We start from the raw sequence: 13,317 nt of genomic DNA on the forward strand, positions 1-13,317 counted from the left end.
GAGTAGTTCATGCGTCCGGGAGTTGACCATTCTGCGGCACAACTTCCCCTTGTAAAGGAATAGTCGACTCTTCTCCGCCCATAGTTGTTTGGCTTCCTCCGGAGCGTCTGGTTCAAGTCGAGCCTCCGGCCGAGTCAGCATCTCCTTCACCAGTCGGACGGCAGGGTCGCTGTCTTGCGTTTCCGCCCAGTTGTAGTGGGGTAAGGGGTTCAACGTAGCAGCCTGTTTACCCCTTACCCGGTGGGAATACTGGATAGTCCCATGACGGTGGAACGCAGGGAGTTCAACTTCTTCCAGTCCCTCCGGATCTTCTCCTTCGTCCGGCAGGTTGGGCATCCTGGACAGGGCATCCGCGTTAGTATTGGAGCGTCCTGCCCGGTATTTGATTGTGAACTCGTAGTTGGACAGACGGGCCATCCACCTCTGCTCCAGGGCACCGAGTCTTGCCGTGTCCAGGTGTATCAATGGGTTGTTATCCGTGTATACGGTGAACCGGAAAGAAGCGAGGTAATGCCTAAAGCGCTCGGTGACTGCCCATACCACGGCCAGGAACTCTAGCTTAAATGAGCTGTAATTCTCGGGGTTCCTTTCGGTGGGTCGCAGTTTTCGGCTGGCATAGGAGATCACTCGTTCTCTCCCCTGCTGAATCTGGGACAGTACGGCTCCTAGCCCGATGTTACTGGCGTCGGTGTAGAGGATGAAGGGCTGGCTATAGTCTGGGTACGCCAAGATTTCATCCCCCGTGAGGGCCATCTTCAGCTGGCGGAAGGACTCTTCTTCTAGCTCTTCCCATTTGAAGGGCGGCTTCTGGTTCTTGGCCTTCCGGGACTGGCCTATCAGGAGGTCCTGCATAGGCGCTGCCTTTTTGGTGAAACCGGGAATAAACCTTCGGTAGTAGCCTACCAACCCTAGGAACTGCCGCACTTCTTTTACGCTGGAGGGGCTTGGCCATCCCTTAATTGCGGTGATCTTATCGGGGTCGGGAGCCACTCCGTCAGCGCTCACCACGTGTCCCAGGTATTGCACCTTTGGTTTCAGGAGGTGACACTTGGAGGGTTTCACCTTTAGGCCGTAACTCGCCAGAGCTTCGAACACCTCCGCCAGGTGTTTCAGGTGGTCCTCATAAGTTTTGGAGTATACGATGACATCGTCCAGGTACAACAGGACCGTCTCGAAGTTTCTGTGGCCCAGACAGCACTCCATTAATCGTTGGAAGGTTCCTGGGGCGTTGCAGAGTCCGAACGGCATGCAGGTGAACTCGCTAAGTCCCATCGGGGTGGTGAATGCGGTCTTCTCCCGGTCCGCCTCTGCTACAGGAACCTGCCAGTACCCGCTAGTGAGATCCAAGGTAGAGAAGAAGTTAGCAGATCTTAAAGCAGCCAATGACTCCTCTATCCTTGGTAAGGGGTACGCATCCTTGTGTGTGATACGGTTGATTTTCCGGTAATCTACACACATCCTCATGGTGTTGTCTTTCTTTTTGACTAAAACTAGTGGGGCTGCCCAGGGGCTACAGCTATCCCGGATTACCCCAGCCTCCTTCATGTCTCTAAGCATCCCCTTGGCGTGTTGGTAATGTGCAGGGGGTACGGGTCGATACCTCTCTTTTATGGGAGGATGATCTCCCGTGGGGATGCGGTGTTCTACCCCCTTGACTCGCCCGAAGTCTAACGGGTGTTTACTAAACACTCTCTCATACTCTTGAACCACCCGATAGACTCCTTGTCTCTGATGTGAGGGAGTGGAATCAGTACCCAAATGTAGTTGCTGACACCAGTCCTCCATGTCTTTCTTAGAGCCGTTACCTTCCTCCGGGTGAGATGGAGGCAAGGGTTCCACAGATTGTATAGAATTTTGATTAGTGGTATATAATTTGGCTAGCGTGGCATACCGGGGCAGGTACACTTCCCTCTCCCCGATATTTATTATGCGAATGGGCACCCTCCCATGGCGTACATTGACCACCCCCCGTGCTGTCAAAATGGTGGGCCTACTGTCTGAGTAAACTGGTTCTACCATTGCCTGGTAATCTCTTCCTCTCAGACCAATAGCTGCCCGGCACCAAATCATCATTTCACTTTTTGGGGGCATGGCAATAGGAAAAGGGTCACACATTCTTACGCTACCAATCTCACCGCCGGAGAGTTCCACTTGTTGCCGTTGCATCAGTGCCCGGATCTCTTTCTGGAGCACCCGCTGCTCGCCGGAGCTGGCGTTCTTGGCAACCTGCTGTAAAAGGAAAATCACCTCTGCAAGACAATTTTCAATTACGTTAGTTCCTAGAGTTATTTTTGGGTGACTCTCATATTTATCAATATCTACAATGATCAGTCCCTGTGCGGCCAGTTCGACTCTACCGATTTTGAGGGCCACCTCCTTAAATCCGATCTGTGGCACGGGCTGGCCATTGCTGGCGATGATACTCAAGTCGTCGTCAGGGTAGTGGGTAATATCCGAGTCATTCCAGTACTGCTTGAAGAGCACGTACGGGATGGTGGTGACCTGTGACCCGGTATCCAGTAGGGCACTCATGGGAATGCCATCCAGTACCACAGGCAAGACTGGACGTCCTCCCACATATCTGTCGCGCCAGTTCGATGGGCCTGGTGATCTTTTTCCTGGGGGTTGGCCCTCTACCCCAGGTTGTGCCCGTTTAAAGAACAGTACCTTTCCATATGTCCGGGTTGATTGCAGCGGCGGCAGATGGGTCGTCCGTCCTCGCTGTATCGGTCACTGGGTCTTCCTCTGGCCGGTGGGGTCCTCCTTGGTCGACGCCACGGGATGTCCTCCGGTCCGGATGCCAGCTGGATCTTCCCTGGGGTGGAAACCTGTAAAGACTGCACAGTTCGGGTTAGCGCAGCAACGCTCTTAGCTAGCTCTTGGACCTGATGGTGTAGGTCTGGAGCCGGGTCATTGTCCAAAGCCTGCGCATCAGCTCCCACAGGCCCGGCTGACAAGGGCGCCGCCTCCTGGTAGTAAGTGGTAGTGGGGCGTCTGTGGGTTACAACGCCACCTGGTGCCGGTTCTCGGAGCACCCGGATGGCTCTGTCCTTGAACTGTGCAAAGTCCAGATGGGGATCCTGTAAGGCCATTGCCCGCAACTGGGTTCGGTGGGCATTGCAATATAAACCCTCTATAAATTGTTCAGTCAACAGCCTGTCCTCGTTTCCCACCCCATCAGGGTCGGTCTGCTTTATGGCCCTCAGGGCCTCTTGTAGGTTTAGTGCATAGTCCCTTATACTCTCATGCGCTCGCTGCTTGCACCCGTAGAATCTAAGCTTAATCTCGGCTGAGGTGCGGGTATCAAAGGTGTCCTTCAGCCGGGTTAGTATCCCTGCGACAGTCTTCCTCCCAGGTGGCCAGGATTTTACTTCCCTTTTGGCTGCCCCGGTTAGTTGGGCCACCAGGATGCTCACTTTTTGCTCTTCTGTGAGGGGGTACACCTGGAAGAGGCTATCCAGCTTTTCTCTAAAGTCATGCAGGGTATGTGACTCCCCTGAGTACTGGGGTAGCCAAGCTGCTCCCGGGATATAGGGCATGGTGAAGGGCATAACTGCAGCAGCGGTAGCGCTGGCGGGGGTTGAGGCAGTGAAGCTCTCCTCCGTATCCGACATCTTCCTCCCCCCTAGTGGACCGTGGCCTACCTTGCGATGATCCTCTTCCGTAGGCCGCGGCTCCGCAGTGGATCGTCAGGGTTGAGGACCTTCCGTCGCGCTCCTGTGACGTCGGCGTCTGCTGGGCTCCTTCCAGGACCTTACGCAACGTCCGGACGTGAGGCGGGGCTTCAGTTCTCGCGCGCTTTCGGAGTCCACGCCCCTCTTCTTCCCGCGCGGCGTCCTCAAGATGGCGTCCAATGGCGGGAAAACTCCACGGATGGCGGGAAGAAGGTCGAAGATGGCGCCGGATGGCGGGAAAACTTCGCGGATGGCGGGAAGAAGGTAGAAGATGGCGCCGGATGGCGGGAAACCTTCACCACTGGTAAGTTTGAACAGTCTTTGCTTTTCAGGCACGCAGTACCCGGTGGTTGCGGGCACGAAATCCTGCCGACTACGCCAAAGTTGACGCGCCCCTGGGCCTGTGTCGCGCTGCGGTGCGCACGCGGGAGCTTACCCGGAGCCGGATCCGTGGAGGGTTGTAATCTCGTGGCGGTGACCCGGTCCGTGCCCAGGGAGTCAAACTAGACGGCAGTCTATTAGTAGTAAATAGTTGATGACTACGCCACCCGTTGAGTGCAGCCAGGAAGCTGCTGCTGCAGGGCAGACCGCTGAGGCCGGTGGTAGGATTGTGCAGCGTGATAGTATAACCCCCAACGGGAGGGGTATGGCCTCAGGGCAGCCGACGTGGATGATGGGGGTAGCAGGAACCACTCAGAGACGGTACGGTGTAGTTCAGGGTCTTTACTGGTAACAACGACAGACCCTCCCGGAGTACTTGCTAGCAAACGGGGCCTGGTCAGTCTTTGAGCAGATGGGATCTCCCCTGGCCAGGCGTAGTTGTAGGCCTCCCAAACTGACTGTACTCTTCTGGCTACCTTGCTAGAAGCTGATGTAAGTAGCCCACGTCCCTGAGTGTACCGTGTGGTGCTCACCCGTATGGCCGGTGACTCGGGGCCTTCTAATGGCTTCCGCTCCACGATGGCGGTGCTGGTCCCACGCGTGTGACCGTGCCTTCGGGCTTCTGGGCCAGAGGACCTGAAATCCCCTGCCCGACGGATTCTGCTGCTGGGTAGGAGTTAGTCCCCACAGCCTCGGACTCCGGGTCCGGTAAAGAATCTTCTTAGTCAGGGCGAGCTCTGTAGCTGCCAGCCCCTGACTCCTTGTAACTCTGCTGTTTCCTATGCTGCTTCTCTTCTCCACTCTCCTTGTCTGACTCACCCTGCCTCAGCCCCAGGTTTATACAGGGGAAGTTCTTCCCCTCCCAAGACTGGGCAGGAGGTGTGGCATGCACAGGATCCCTGACCAAAGGACCTCCCACCTGCTCTCAGACATAACATTACATTACTGTGGAAAACCAGACCCCTGGGGTGCCACAGCTACTTCTCCCCTTTAATCAGCTCAAGAATAGGCAACAACCCCTTGCCCCCATTCACGATCACATTTTCATGGCACATTTTTGTTTTTCTCGCACATACCTTTTTAAGAGCAATTTTACTTTTTGATTATTTTGTTACACATGGGGCCTAATTTTTATATCATTTTGATTCCTTTTGTTTGTTTTTTTCCCATATTGGAAAGGGGCATTTTTGATTTGCATCGACTCAGGAAAATTTGAGCAAATCTGCTGAATTTGAATTTTGACAATTTCACTAGTCCTTAACTAGGGTAAAATTTGTGCTACAGATAGAATATTTGTAGTTTTCGTAAGGTTTATAAATTATTATTATTTTTGTGTCTCTTCTGTAGGGATGAAGAATTCCAACCAATTTCTTTAACACCTTTGTGTGGAACTGTTAGCCCTACTACAGGTGCTACTTACTATAATTTATCTGCTGCAAAGGCTGATCTGCTCAACAGAATGAAAGACAAAGCTGGATACGTTACAGAAGAAGAGGACGAAGAGAATGAGTTGACTTCTAAGAAGGTGAGAACATTGAGGGCACGGTTCTTCTGTGGATGTCTTGGGTTCCCAATCTCAGTTAGATTTGCATCCTTTCATGCACTATATGCTTGGAAACGAGTGCTGGGACAAACCATAATTCAGGACTTCAGGCTTTCATGTACTTCAGTTGCCACAGTTTAGAGATCCCAGCCTTGTAGCCTTTATAAACATTTGTGAAAGAACGGGCCACTAAAGAGCTCAGAGTTAGAACCTAATAACTATAATAGGAGCCACCATTGCAACAAGTCAGTTCATGACATTTCTTCCTTTTGGCATATTTCATTATTGTGAGTGGTGTTACTGAAGAGTAGAGATGAGAGAAGCGTTCATCATTATATTTGGTTTCCGATTGCCAAATTTGCAATATTCGTTGAATAATTCGTCAAACATTCGCCGAACATATCCAAACCCCACTGGATTCAATGGGAGGTGAGGGATCGGTGTAGACCTGCAGTGCTGGGAGCCCTGATACCCAAAGCAACAAGCTGCTTTTATGCTCAGCCGCACTCAGATGGCTGAAAAATCTGTTTCATAGCATAGTATTGGTACAAAAATTTAAGGATAGTAACATGGGTAGTTGACTGAAAGTAAGTGGAGGCCTGCCAGTCTCAGAGCCCTACTGCTACAGGCAACACACATGAAGGAGCCCCATCCACGAGTCTCCACATTTCAAAAAATTAGGGGCTGACATCACCAAAGTGGCATCAATTTCACCACAGTAGAAATAATATAATGGAGACCGACACTTCTTCCACTACAGCCAACTCTGCAGATGGAGACCCAACCAGTAGTGTTCACATTTCCCTATATTAGGGGCTTACATCACCAAAGTGGTATCGTTTTCAATAGAGTAAAACTAGTATAATGGGGAACGACACCTCTTCCACTACAGGAAGATAGTATACAGCACTCCTGTAATAACTTTTCTTGGTGCACAAGTAGGGCATTCCAACCCATACGTGATATAGAAGAAGTAACTTGGCACTCAATATTGAATAAAATTCAGTTTTTGTTTTTGCATTCACTCAGTGGTTAAACATTTTCGGTCTTAACTCATCAGAACTAAATAAGGGAAAGGGGTATAGAGGAAAAAAGAGGAGAATGTGGCATCAATTTCAGTGGCATCAATTTCAGTAGAGTAGAACTAGTATAATAGGGACCGACACTTCTTCCACTACAGCCAACCCAGCAGATGGAGTCCCAACCAGGAGTCTCCACATTACCAAAAATTAGGGGCTGACACCACCAAAGTGGCATCAATTTCACCAGAGTATAAATAGTATAATTAGGACGACACCTTTTCCACTACAGCCAACCCAGCGGATGTTCATATTTCCAAAGATTAGTGGCAGACACCACCAAAATGGCATCAATTTCCCTAGAGTAGAACTAGTATAATGGGGACCGACACTTATTCCTTTACAGCCAACCCAGCAGATGGAAACCCAACCAGGAGTGTTCACATGTCACTAAATTAGGGGCTGACACCACCAAAGTGACATCCATTTTAGTAGAGTAGAACTGGTATAATGGGGACCGACACTTTTTCCACTACAGCCAACCCAGCAGATGGAGAACCAACTAGGAGTGTTCACATTTCCCTAAATTAGGGGCTGACACCACTGAAGTGGCATCAATTTCAGTAGCGTAGAACTAGTATAATGGAGTCCGACACCTCTTCCACTACAGCCAACCCAGCATATGGAGATGGAGACCCAACCAGGAGTCTTCAGTAGTGATGAGCTAGTGTGGTCACCACTGCTCAGTACTTGCCCCAGCATCTCAATGCTCGAGTAGCTTGACGCTCGGCCAGTGCTTCCGGAATGCTCGGGCGGGAGCTCAGGTCCCCGCCCCACATGTTTGGCACTCTTTAGACAGCCAATTAACATGCGGGGATTTCCTGCCCTCATTGTAATGGCATAGAAATGTTGGTTGTAGCATTCGTGATTGGCTGGCCGCATAGCGTCATCAGGTCTATATAAGACCTGGTGACACTATGTTCATCACAATCTACCCCGGAAACAGGCAGAGTAGGGAGAGATGCTGCTGAGTGAGCGACAGAATTGGCAATACCTCTGTAGCAACCGAACCCTCGGGGCGCTACACACCCGTACGCCCCAAATCTGTCAGAAGACAGAGGGATCAGGCCGCAAGAAGGGGACCGGCCGTGTCACTCCAGGTCTCGGCTGGAAAAAACGGAGGCTTCTGACTTTTATAGATCAGTTGCCAAAGCCTCATTCTAATCACCATGAGGGTCAAGCAGGTCCGGGAACTCCAGTTAGACAGGAGGGACTTCAGAGCACCCGAGTGGGACTGTGAGTGGGGAAGCGCAGAGCAGGAGGGAGAAGACCCAGCGTGATGTCGGTCTAGAGAGGAACATAAAGCGGGGTTCCGTCAGGTGCTCCTAACCTACCTGATGAAGAGCTGAACCCCTGTTCTGGTGACCGCAGCGCGACGTGGGAGGCTGGCACCCGCGCAGTGTATCAGTGGAACGTCCATGAGAACTGTGAGTAAATACTCGGATGACTGCACCGCACTGCCTCCGTCCATTATTTCAGCTGCGCCATCTTTCTCCCTGCACTACAACGTCCAGCACAACCAACAATATCTACACTGCCCTGGAGCTAGCTCTACCTGTGGAGAGCCACACCATCCCTGCTGCAGTAACATCAGCTTCAGAGGACTGCTCCGCAGCGGCGGCTCCCTTTAGCTGCATTCCACAGGTGGCGTCACGAACTTTCTAAATCCCTTATAAATAGACAACCCCCCTTTTTATTGACCGCCCTGGGTCACGGACCGGGCCAGCCACCGTGATATCCCCCCCAGCATCCATAGGCCCGACTGCCGAGTACCTCCCACGGCACAGGGGGTGCGTCAGAAGCATCCCTAAAAATTCTGTCCCTAAAAACAGCACTCTTGGTAGCTCTCACATCCGCAAGTAGGGTTAGTGATATTCAGGCCCTATCGGCAGGCCCCCCCTTAACACAAATCTCGGAGGATAGGGTTACTCTGAGAACCGATCCTGCCTATCTACCAAAAGTGGCATCAAGATTTCACAGGTCCCAGGAAATCACCCTTCCTTCTTTCTGCCCTAACCCTAGGAACACGAAAGAGAAGGTCTTGCATACACTAGATGTCAGAAGGTGCCTAATCCAATATCTAGAGGCGACACAAGAGTGTAGGCAGGATAGTTCTCTCTTTGTTTGCTTTCAGGGCCCTCGTAAGGGGAAAAAAGCCTCTAAGGGCGCGCTGGCCAGATGGATAAGGGAGGCCATCACACTATCGTACTCCTCATGTGGAGAAGCTGCCCCGGAGAAACTGAAGGCCCACTCAAGAAGAGCGGTGGCAGTCTCCTGGGCGGAGAAGGCCAGTGCTACGACAGAGCAGATATGTAGAGCGGCAACCTGGTCTTCCCCCTCTACCTTCTTTAATCACTACTGGCTAGACTTAACCTCTTCTTCGGACCTTACTTTCGGGAGAAGGGTTCTGGAAGCTGTGGTCCCCCCTAATGAGTCACTTCTCTGTAATTCTCTCCGTGGTGCCGTCATGGGGGAAGGAGAAAGACGTAGTTACTTACTGGTAATGGGATTTCTCAGAGCCCATGACGGCGCACGTACATTCCCTCCCTTCATGTGTGGGTGCGCACACTTATTAGTTACTTATTGTAGTCACGTGGTGACTCTGACGAGTTCTTAAATTGTAAAATTTCGTGTTATTAACCTGGTGGTCCTCTCATGCTCTGTAAACAACTGATGCGGGAGAGAGGTGCCGCCCTTTTTATCTGTAGGTTTCCTGTCCTTGAAGGGCGGATCCCCTCTCTCCATGGTGCCGTCATGGGCTCTGAGAAATCCCGTTACTGTTTAACTACGTCTTTTGCCAGCAGATAGTGCAGGTTGTACTCTGTTTCTCAGTAAGTCATACATTTTGAAAAATCAGAAAAAAATGGATTGGAAATCCCACTCCTGCCTGGAATTCAGCTGCATTTGCGACGTGACTGGTCGTGACTCCTGACGTCATTCTGATTGACCGCCGACTCACTCAGTTAGACAGCGCAGATCCAGCTGTCAGTCAGAATGATGACGGAAGTCCTGCCCCGTCGAGCGGAAAAGGAGCCTCCGCTCTGTAGTCGTGACATCAGCAGAGGCTTCAGAATCATGGCAGGAGCGGTCTGTGACCGCTCTGTGCCGGGGAAGAATGGCGCCGTGAACAACAGGCAGGTAAGTAGCCATTACCTGCCTGTTAGTGCTTAGGTGCATTTTTCATTTTTTATAAAGTCCCGGATATCCTCTTTAAGTTTGGTGGAGAAGGGATAATGTTATGTTTTTTTTTTTTCGGGGTTGTCTTAGGCACCTTATTTTCAATGAGGAGAAATAATACCTCAGCATATATAGACATTTTGGACAATTGTAGCTTCCAACTTAACGAAACACTCCTCCTCCTATCAAAGTTTTTATCCTCTTAATATATTGCAGTCATCGTATTATATGGCACTGTGTACTTACACTTTCTCATTTTTCCTTTCTTCCTAGCTAATTCTTCTCTTTTCTCCGCTCTGTGTAGCAACAGGAAGTCTCTTTTCTCTATAGAAATCATTCCCCTATCCAACTCCTGACCCAGCTGCTCCCTCCTCCTCCTGACCCAGCTGCTCCCTCCTCCTCCTGACCCAGCTGCCCCCTCCTCCCTCCTGACCCAGCTGCTCCCTCCTCCTCCTGACCCAGCTGCTCCCTCCTCCTCCTGACCCAGCTGCCCCCTCCTCCCTCCTGACCCAGCTGCTCCCTCCTCCTCCTGACCCAACTGATCCCTCCTCCTCCTGACCCAGCTGCTCCCACCTCCTCCTGACCCAGCTGCCCCCCTCCTCCCTCCTGACCCAGCTGCTCCCGCCTCCTCCTGATCCAGCTGCTCCCTCCTCCTCCTGACCCAGCTGCCCCCTCCTCCCTCCTGACCCAGCTGCTCCCTCCTCCTCCTGACCCAACTGCTCCCTCCTCCTCCTGACCCAGCTGCCCCCTCCTCCCTCCTGACCCAGCTGCTCCCTCCTCCTCCTGACCCAACTGCTCTCTCCTCCTCCTGACCCAGCTGCTCCCACCTCCTCCTGACCCAGCTGCTCCCACCTCCTCCTGACCCAGCTGCTCCCTCCCCCTCCTGACCCAGCTGCTCCCTCCTCCTCCTGACCCAGCTGCTCCCTCCTCCTTCTGACCCAGCTGCTCCCTCCTCCTCCTGACCCAGCTGCTCCCTCCCCCTCCTGACCCAGCTGCTCCTTCCTCCTCCTGACCCAGCTGCTCCCTCCTCCTCCTGATCCAGCTGCTCCCTCCTCCTCCTGACCCAGCTGCTCCCTCCCCCTCCTGACCCAGCTGCTCCCTCCTCCTCCTGACCCAGCTGCTCCCACCTCCTCCTGACCCAGCTGCTCCCTCCTCCTCCTGACCCAGCTGCTCCCACCTCCTCCTGACCCAGCTGCTCCCTCCTCCTCCTGACCCAGCTGCTCCCTCCTCCTCCTGACCCAGCTGCTCCCTCCTCCTCCTGACCCAGCTGCTCACTCCTCCTCCTGACCCAGCTGCTCCCTCCTCCTCCCTGCCAGGGACTTTTGCAGTGACTTATAACTCATACAGGAAAAATTGACCTCCTGTTTCTACATAGAGCTTAGGGGGATTCAACTAATCAATTTTTAATCATGTGATGTCATAGATCTTATGGAAAACAGAAGAATTAGCTGGGTAGAAGGGAAAAATGGGCAGTTTTAATTACACAGTGATATATAATATGATTACTGCAATATATTAAGAGCACAAAAATTTTGATGGGAGGAGAAGGACTTCTTTAATGGGAACAGTTTGTGAAAGGCCCTTTTCTCTTCCAGCATGACTTCAACTTAAAATCATTCTATAATTGCATGGTTAAGTGTGAAAGCTAAAAACAAGGCCAAACAGAGTAGCTCACAGGCTTGTCACAGACCAGCACACGCCCATGGGGCGCAGCAAAGTGACGTCACCTGGACGAAATGTGTTGCTTGTGTTGCCTGCCTGCTAATTTAAAGGTTCCTTGAGAAAGTTTGGATGGACAAAACCAGAAAAGCACCCAAAAATTTAAATAAGTATATGTTACCATAACATTTTTCCTAGATGTGCCCCTCATTAAATTTTGTAGTTTTTTGTATAAAAATTTTGTAGAGTTCAAGTATCTTCAGAGACAACCAGTAAGTAAGTAGACACCATGAAACTCCAAGAGTGGGCAAAAGTTTCTTTCCATCAATGTATCTAATATATACAATCACTGGAAACTAAGGATCTTGTTGTGTAAAAAATAAAAAAACATCAGCACAAAACATTGAACCTGCTCATATTAAGATTACAAAATGCATCTAAGAGTGGCCATTCACTTCAAATTAAGATGGTTTGAACATGTTTGAAACATCACATGCAAAACTAGGAGAAGATATTTCACTCAGTTTTAAAATTTTATGCTTTATTCCAGCAATTTTATATATTTGTGAGTAGAGTAAGACGCAGCACTTGGCAAAGGTACTGTGTCTGTGTAATCCCAGGCAGTTCACTTTTGGCCAAGGTACTGTGTCTGTGTAATCCCAGGCAGTTCACATTTGGCCAAGGTACTGTGTCTATGTAATCCCAGGCAGTTCACATTTGGCCAAAGTACTGTGTCTGTGTAATCCCAGGCAGTTCACATTTGGCCAAGGTACTGTGTCTGTGTAATCCCAGGCAGTTCACATTTGACCAAGGTACTGTGTCTGTGCAATCCCAGGCAGTTCTTGCAGCAGACAGATAGATTATAGGGAAATTTGTTAGATTACATATTGTTAATGGCTACACAATTGTGCAAATACCATGTGGTCTTTAAAAATAAGCAATCAATGTAAACAATGTACATGCATTTTCCTGTAGCATTTTTGACAGATATGTCAACTCTACCTTGAAAATCTCAACATAAAAGTAGTTTAATAACATTTATCTACTAGTTTCTTCTTTTTTTTTTTAAACAACAGCTACAGCTAATAGAAAGCATTAGCAAGAAGCTTTCTGTCCTCCACGAAGCTCAGCAAGGACTACAAGAAGACATTAACGCAAATGAAACTCTTGGCCAGGAACTGAAGAATCTATTAAAAAACATTTGCAAACCTAATGAGTATGATAAGTTTCGTATCTTTATTGGGGACCTGGACAAGGTGGTCAGCTTACTTTTGTCCCTGTCTGGACGACTGAGTAGAGTGGAGAGCGCCTTGAACTGTGAAGACCCAATGCCATCCATGGAGGCAAAGGTATCACCGCTTTTTAAAAAACATTATTTTCTTATATTAATATTTTTGACAGAATATTAGCACTTCTGGAATGACGTGAAAAAAAATGTCCAATGTTTCACAATCACCCATAGACTTGTATGCGTGCACGTGACCCGAACTCCGGAGCTACTTGCAGCATGCTTCCATTCTTTTATCATGTCGAATAATTGCAGATCTGCACTGCCCCATAGTATTACATTGGGCTGAGTGGTATCCAATAAAAAATCACATAGCCGTGTTATAAGCTCGTGTGCGCAAGCCCTATGAAGAATAATTCAAAGAATCACATGATAAGGGGGACTGGACCTGTGGGGCTTGGGAATTGACTGAGAATTGATTGATCAGTTGTATATTGCTGTAACAATGACTTATCCCACATGTGTTTCATAGATTTCTTTACCATTGGGCTGTGTGAAAATGAACATTCCATTACT

General features: G+C 50.2%; 1 protein-coding gene across 4 annotated transcripts in view; it reads left to right on the plus strand.

Moving 5' to 3' along the window:
• SHROOM4 (shroom family member 4) overlaps positions 1 to 13,317 on the plus strand; it is a 598,984-nt gene that overhangs the window by 568,020 nt on the left and 17,647 nt on the right. For all 4 annotated transcript variants that reach the window (XM_073639594.1, XM_073639596.1, XM_073639598.1 and 1 more), the window contains 2 exons: positions 5,403 to 5,580; positions 12,590 to 12,862. In XM_073639594.1, the coding sequence (XP_073495695.1) occupies positions 5,403 to 5,580; positions 12,590 to 12,862 (451 nt within the window). The remainder of the gene's footprint in view (positions 1 to 5,402; positions 5,581 to 12,589; positions 12,863 to 13,317) is intronic.

The sequence above is a fragment of the Phyllobates terribilis genome, unplaced genomic scaffold (assembly GCF_046119375.1).
Source record: "Phyllobates terribilis strain yellow unplaced genomic scaffold, ASM4611937v1 Scaffold_7__3_contigs__length_470593459, whole genome shotgun sequence".
NCBI classification, from domain to species: Eukaryota; Metazoa; Chordata; class Amphibia; order Anura; family Dendrobatidae; genus Phyllobates; species Phyllobates terribilis.